Source organism: Rhincodon typus, chromosome 23 (assembly GCF_021869965.1).
Source record: "Rhincodon typus isolate 14 chromosome 23, sRhiTyp1.1, whole genome shotgun sequence".
Classification (NCBI taxonomy): Eukaryota; Metazoa; Chordata; class Chondrichthyes; order Orectolobiformes; family Rhincodontidae; genus Rhincodon; species Rhincodon typus.
Genome location: NC_063354.1, coordinates 21,761,568 through 21,769,623, shown reverse-complemented (window position 1 = coordinate 21,769,623; position 8,056 = coordinate 21,761,568). Strand labels below are relative to the sequence as shown.

Below are 8,056 nucleotides of genomic sequence, written 5' to 3'. Positions count from 1 at the left end.
ATGAAAAGGACGGCATATTCTGGAAGCTATTCACCCCCCCCCCCCCCCCATTGCCTGATAGTAGGCCCCCAGACTACACAACCTTCAACCATTTTCTTCCCAGCTGATAGGTTTGAAATGAGACCCCGCTGTTTAAACTAATTGGGTCTTGTTGTGTGATGGGCAGGGCAAAAAGATATTAGTTTGCCGGCATGGTTACCCATCAGAAAACTGCTAGCAAATAAAACACAACTGTGCATTCAAACGATGTGAAACACTGCAACACAAATTTGCATCTATTTCCCTACAGTGAGTTACACCATATAATCCTCAAGTACAATCCATTGTGCAAGTTAATCAGGAGAGTCTGAACATTCAAACTACCACAAATTGCACAAACTTTTAAGAAAAGACCAGCTTGGTCTTTCAGCGGAATATTGGGAGGAGGTGGTGATGGCTGGGAAGGTGATTGATTGAAAAATGTATTTACAACTGCGTGGAGAAGTTTAAAATATAGCAACTTACTCACAATAATTCAATGTTTCATTTAGTCCTTCACTTGCCTGCATGTGAATTGTGCTCTTGGGGTTGAGAAACCATTTCACTCCAGATGCTTGAACAACAAATGGATTGGTAAGTTTTTAAAAATTTGTAAACATATGTGATTAAAACCACAGTGGGTAATTGTAATAGGAATTAAAATTGATGTGGTACAACGGATACAGAATTGCTGTTGTGGGGTCAGTTTAACAAAATCAGTTTTTTTTGGGTGACTGCTTATCCACTGCAGGGGCTTCAGGGATGTATGTGGACTGCAGTGGTTGGAGAAGGCAGCTCACTACCATCTTGTCAAGGGCAACTTGAGATGGGCAATAAAGAATGCGGGCCCAACCAGCAATGCCCATGTCCTATGAGTGAATAACAAAAAAAAAATTAAAATGTATTAATTGCTATAGGCCAACGGATGATATATATATAGATTTACGCCACAGATCAGCCATGCTCTCATTGAATGGTGGAACAGGCTCTAGGGGCTGAATAGCCTACTCCTGTTCTTTTGTAAATGGTTAGTCTTCTAGCCAAAAGCTCTTTCTTGTAGTTATGAGATCAACAGTCATAGACCCAAGTTAGAAATTCATGCCATGGTACAGTTGAGTCTACAGAATTCCTGGTTGATTTGTGACTGCAGTTTATGAATACATGGTTGGATATTTACCAGGGTGAGTTACAGGAAAGGGGAATTTGGGATTAGGACTAAATTTTCATGTGCATACTAAATACCACTGTAGTAGACACCTATAAAAATCATTATGTTTACACATGTTATGACAACTCTGGAACAGATGGGACTTGAACCCAGGCTTTCTGGCTCAGAGCTACAGCCACTACCACTGCACCACACTTGCCTCATTATTACCATGGAACGTTGGGCTAAATGGCTGTGTAATTCTATATAATTATTTGGTGCAGCTACACAATGCAGAATGTCCATGGTCTTTCTATTTCAATTCAAGCTTTCAACTGTACTAACTTTTGGCTATTAGAACCACTCAGATGTTACGTATTGGTCCTTGTGCAGCAAATGAAGTCTGTTCAGTGACGCCAAAGACAGTTGTCCCCTGACTCCTGAATATATTCCACTGGTGCATGAATGCAGGCCCCACACACAAGTGATGGGTACAGGCTGAATGCTGTTCAACTTGGCGGTCTCACTTCTCCAACTGAAGCATTCAGGACACAACCTAACAAAGAATACCTATGCTCAGCACTTTGTATGGTGCCATTTAAATAATCTCAAAACCAAGAATATTGGCAAAAGTGAAAAGGTGGCATAATTCCCAGCCAAAGTAGTTATTTACTACCATTTGCCTTGTGTAATAGGTAGCTGAAAAAAAAAAGTTTTTCTACGATCAATACATTGGTCTGCCTTCTGAAAGCTCCTTTACATAAATGTGTGCATTTAAATGAGTACTTTGCATACCAGTACTGTGGCTGAAGACCTACACTCACTTTAGTTTAGGTTCTTATGGCAGTGACCAGTATAAGACTGGAATATTGTTCTTACTATGTTCAAATGACTTGGAAGGACTAATTTAAAATACAGACCACTAAGACAAAGTTTCTATATATATATTTTTATCCAAATCTACCATGTATATATAACTACAAAATATAGAACTTGGAGCACTTCAAACTTCAAAAAATAGCAGTACTTCAGCAAAGATAACAGTAAGTCCATACAATCAGATAAAACAGTGAAAACCCAATTAGATCAAACCGTTAAGATAGAATAAAGCTGCAATCTGAAGCAAACTGTGATTTCTGTGGGTTTTGAGTCGAACAGTACCAATGTTTTTTAGTACAGTTTCCAAATACTTATTTGTGGTCAAGCAAGCATTCATAATTCCTGAACAAAGTGACATCATTTCTTGGTTATATGCACACACACGCATACAGACACGCGTGCGTGCACACACACACACACACACACACACACAAAACACAGCAAATTCACAAGTTCCAAGTCTTTTTGATTATAAGGAGTAGTCCCAGTTCTGATATTTCGTTAGTTTGAAAAAACATCCTGAGCCTGAAAAAAAATGGTGTACACATTTAGATTTAGTGCAGTGCTCATGATCAGAATCATCAAGGGTAAAATCATTAAGTGGGATATTTGCTACTGAATAAGAGCATGTAAACATATTCTGCAATTTAGGAAGTTTTTTTTGTGCATAGAAGCCAAACCATACCTGCCCACTCCAATTTGTACCATTTTACAGAAGTTGTTCTTTGTGACATTTCTTAAAGACTCTGGTTTGGAAATACCATATTGAAACCGTAAACTTCTATTGCAAAAATGTCTGGTCTAATTAAGATATAGACCACAGGCTCAAAGCAGTAACAGCTCAGTCAGTCAATCTTTAGGTTTAACAATAAAGCCATCAGAAATACATTTACATGATTAAAAACTCTGAAGTAACTGGATCCTCCTTTAAATTTGTTAGCTGGAACATGGCAAAAAAATTGCTGCCACATGACACAATTAGATTGGACATTAATACACAGAGTGACAAATTCACTGAGTTTACAGAGACACCAAATTTGAAATGTTTGGTTAGTTACCTCCTTGAGGTTAAAAAGGCCAGAAACTGTGTTAATGACAATTACTCACACATGGTAAAACCTTGCATTATAAAAATATTTTGAATGTAATGAAACTCCCAGCATTCAAATGGATTAGTAACTACTATTTTTCTCAATGAGATTTTCTGAAGTGTTGCTTCAACCCTTTGGAGGACATCATGTCCTTTGCAAATTTACGTATTTTCCATTGTCTAGTTTACGTAAAATGTTAAAAAGTGGATTCTATTTTCAGACGTACAAATTTTAACTTTAAAACAGAGAACAAAAAGAGACATAACTCATCTTAACATGTTCACAATTGACGTCAGATTAGGAGGTCCAACACAACGCTCTTGACACTTGCTTTATGGGAGATTACAGTGGGAGATATTTCTCTTCACCTTCCATGAAATGAAGAAGAATTCACTCCACTGATACCAGAATATTGCTGTAACCCCAGTCCTCTCACATCTTCTTCCTACCCTGAAAGTGCTATGTTTCCCTGGTACAGTACAGTACATGTAACAGCTCAGGCAGAGTCTAAAGGCTCAGACTGATTAGGGCAATTTGCAGAGTCTGATTCTGCCATGATCTCTAAGAGATTGGATAAACTGAGGTTGTTTTCCTTGGAGTATAGAAGAATGGGGAAGGGGGGGGGGGCATGTTTGAGATCTGAAATTAGGAGCAGCATAGACAGGAAGAAACTTTTCCCCTTGGTGAATGGATCAATAACCAGGGGCACCAATTTACAGTAAGGTGCAGTAAGAATTAGAGAGAATGTGAGGAATTTTTTTTTTCCCCACCCAGAGGATGGTGGGAATCTAGAACTCTCTGCCTGTAAGGGTGGTACAGGCAGAAACCTTCATAACATTTTAGGAAGTATTTAGATATATACTTGTGATGCCTAGGCATACAGGGGTATCGGCCAAGTGCTAGAAAATGGGACTAAAATAGTTAGGTGGTTGAATTTGATTGGCGCCGTTTCAATGGACTGAAGGGCCTTTTCCTGTGCTATTGACCTGCATGACATCATATACATAGTTTTCCTACAATGGTCACAAGAGAGTGACTGGCAATTGTTATTTCTGGCTTTTTTCTCCCTTCCATACCTTGTGGAGAAAGGGAATAATTGTGGCCTCTAACTTGCTGGTTGACTGACATCAACCAACCTATCTTAGGTTACTGCTAACCTCTCACACTGCTAATCAAATAACATGTGGTAGAAGTAAATCTGTTTGATAAAGTGGCCTGCCCATATCTTAAAGTGCAGATCAGATCTGACATGGCGGACCACCTTTCTATTGTCCTTATAAGGGACACGACTTGAATCAAATAGGCATTGTCCCCTTCATCTGGTTGAACCCCTTCAAACATTGTAGAAAGCTTTTATTTTCAGACCAGAGATGGTGGAATCCTCTGGCACAAGAACTGCAATGTTAAGAAAATAATTAACAACTGAAAACTGCTCACAGGTTTAAACTTATCTACACTGTCATCCAGCATGACTAGCCAGGCACACAAAATAAACCAAACAGACTAGAGACTACACTTCTCCAAAAACTGACCCTCCTGTTTTACTCAGAAAACAAGTTAAAGATGGTCAATAAATAGAGGACCTTTTGAACCAGTTTATGTTAAATCTGTCATCTGTGATTTGTGCAGGCAATCCATAATTACCTATAGTTCACATGCATTTTTTTTGGCCATGTCACAAATACCCCTTCCACAGCCACAAGTCCTTAAATGAGACTTGAACCCCAGATCCTCTGGCTCAGGAGGCAGGGACCCTACCCTATGATTTGCCAATACTTAAAAATGCCAGGATGTAACAAGACTGTAAAATCTGAGCTTGTCGGAGACACCAGCAGTGTATCGTGAATTGCTCACCTGTCCTTTATTAACCTTAATGGGAACCACAGACTGCCATATGCAACAAGATGGACAATCTAGTAATACTAGATTTGCGACCGTGCTAAAGTTGAAACACCAACATATCCAACTTGAAAAGGATACACTTTTCAATCTGTAGAATAGGATCCTATAGAACTTCACTGGCAAAAAGTACCGAAGACTTTTTAAATTTAAAAAAAAAGTAAAATTCAGAGAAAAGAAAATGCTGGGAGTAAAATTGATGAATTCAGTTAATGGAATGTTTTCACTAGGTTTGTGCAGAAAAGGGATGGTTATGAATGACAGGATAACAAAAACAAACAGGTACTAAAAAGAAACTAGCTTTCAATATATCAAATTTTCTGCATGGACACTTCATATTAAAAGAACACAGTGCAGAAATGTTCAGGTAGGCCTCAAAGTGTGTAAGAGACACTAAGGGCTAGGTTTTTGACTTAATGCCCAGGCAGTAGTCTGTATTGCATATCAAGTGTCCATTATAGAACCTGAAACCAATTAAAATACAAATTCAATAGGTTCCCTGGGTAAGTTGCAAATCTAAACCCTCATGCATTGGTTCATTAGAGATAGCAATTAAGAATCATCCAAAATCAAATCTACCTTTGTTATCCTAAGTATTTGCATCTATAAAATCTTAAGCTTTCTTCCATGCTGGTAAAGATGCACTTTAATGGTTTCCATAGTGGTTCTGTTGCAGACAAGCAAAGGCAAGTGAGTGTGTTTTCTTATCCATTTCCTTAACTTTCATTAATGCATCTCATCAGTCATTTAGTCAAGCCTACAATACAATTACTGACAATGCAGTAGTTTAGAAGAACTTGGTTGGAACGGAGTCGAAATTCAACCTCAGTATAAGTGCAAAATGGTAGGTAGCACATCATTATTATATACTGAAGCTAAAAGAAATTATAATTAGACAGGGTGAATTACTGCCAGCAATTCATTCCCATCAGTCTTACATCCCACTGAATTATTTAAAGTCTTGAAATCTGTTATACATTATCTCTGAAACTATCTATTTGTTAGCACATATGGGGATAATATTAAGCATTCTCAGGCCTTTTCAGATCCTCATCCTAGGACCTTTTGGTTAATCAGGAGTTTGAGGAGCAGTTTGAGGCAAATACCTACCTGTAAGTCTCAGACCATGTGTAATCGCACCAAGATTGTATTTTCAATCTATTTGTTTCTTCCTTGGCAATACACAATTGTGTCTGTCATATGGCCAATACGTTTAAAATACACAAGCTAGCTGGTGCAAAAAATTTAAAACATTTCCCTTATTGTGTGACTAATGAACCTGGTTGTATCCTTTTCAAGATTCATCAATCAATTAGAAGGGGTTTTTTTGTAAAAGGTGGTTTGGTCCCCTTGAATCCACATTTAAAGATGAAGTAACCTCAGGATTGGGCACTGATAACCTGGCTATGTTGAACTGTTGCAACATAACCACTAATCTTGGTAAATAAAGTGAAAAGGTTTAATTAGGAGTTATGTAGAAATCAAGAACACTATTGAAGTGAATTCAAGTAGAAATAAAGCAGTCTTCTTTCTCAGAATACAGTGATACCACAAAATTGATGTCTGTATGTGAACATTAGTAAAAGGCATGGATCTTCACATTTACTTGACAATGTAATCAATTAAGTTAGAATTGCTTTTACCGACAGTATACTGCAGTGTATTCAAGCATCAGAGCACAGTCCATAGTGAAACATTGCTTCGAGCTCTCCATCTGTTGAGTACTTCATTTAACAGGTCACTATTGGGAGGAATCTTTTTAGGACAAAAGGCCACTTTTCCACAATTCCCATGAAGAATCCATTTAAAACAATTATTTAGTCAGACACACATGATTTGGTAAGAAACAGAATGATTGTTTTAATACACTAGGAAAAATATAACTGGAATTAAAAAGTCTTCACAGGTCAGTTTCATTTTGCAGTACGAGGTGTCAGCTTTGTGTATGAAATTATTTGAATCACAGTTGGATCAATTGGCATCAGGCCAATATCAACAACTACCAAGTTTGGAAAAAAAAAGTCTTTGTTTTTATTCATAACCTTTTAAGTTCACTACATACTAGCAACTTGGCTACTTTCTTAATTGTTATTAAATTTAGACAATAGAAGTCTGCATTTAAAACTCAGAAGTAATATTAACATGGAGCTAAAGCCAATGCAGGTGTTGACGTTCTCTTCTGGAAAATTTTTAACACTTGCTGCTTCACTGAGTGTGTATCTGCCACTCCTATAAGTTATGGAAACCAGCGTTTGTGACCAATACTGTGAGCCATACTGCAGATGTACTGTTGTCATTAATTGTGTTGTTAGCTGAAATTGCTTTGTGCAACCTACCTCCTTCCTATTTTATGGAATTCCAATCTGTAGATTTGATTTTTCAGAATGTCCTTAAAGCATCTCTACAATTTCAACAGATACCTTTACATTGAAAAAAACCTTTGTGAAAGACACACATGAATGACGAATGCAAGGCAGCAATTTAAACAAAAACACAAATCACAAAACTATTCTGCACAATAGACTACTCTTACCATTAAACATGGAGATTCCTCACATTTCTAAATAAATACACAAACTTGTTTCTCTTGACCTTTTGTAAACATTCTGTTTCTTCCTTCACTGAAAACTTCATACACTCGTTTCTGGTGTGGGTACAATTTCACCATTTTTTCCAGTCTCATCTTTTAAGAATTGCTCCACCTCTATGGAATCCACTGCTTCTGGTTCCTTTGGTCCTTCCCCTTCTTCCACATTTTCCTTTTGTTCTTTTACAGGTGACTCAGGTTTACTTTTACGTAAACAAAAGAAGTTTCCAAGAGCCAGTACAATGGCAGACAGGACTACTTCACACCCAGCCAAATAGAAAACATACGTGAAATTCTTGGTGGCATCAAACAATTTTCCTGTAACAAGTACAAAACGAACAGAAATTCAATACATTTACTTGAAATCCAATCAAGTGAGTAGATCACATCATTCAGGCCAAAACTTACTACACTCTATCCTGGAAAAAGCCCATT

The 8,056-nt window shown here is 37.6% G+C and overlaps 1 protein-coding gene across 2 annotated transcripts in view; it reads right to left on the bottom strand.

Moving 5' to 3' along the window:
- Window positions 1-2,113: 2,113 nt before the first annotated feature.
- Window positions 2,114-8,056, bottom strand: part of LOC109913714 (monocarboxylate transporter 4-like) — a 38,312-nt gene continuing 32,369 nt past the window's right edge. The window contains exons 5-6 of one of the 2 annotated variants that reach the window (XR_007264565.1): window positions 7,568-7,939; window positions 2,114-2,569 (exon numbers count right to left, since the gene is read on the bottom strand). Coding sequence is in view for 1 of the 2 variants with exons in the window: in XM_020513266.2 (XP_020368855.1) it covers window positions 7,665-7,939 (275 nt within the window). In the remaining variant the exon portion in view is untranslated. Of the gene's footprint in view, window positions 2,570-6,869; window positions 7,940-8,056 lie in introns of those variants that run through there. The other variant, XM_020513266.2, reaches the window with a different exon arrangement.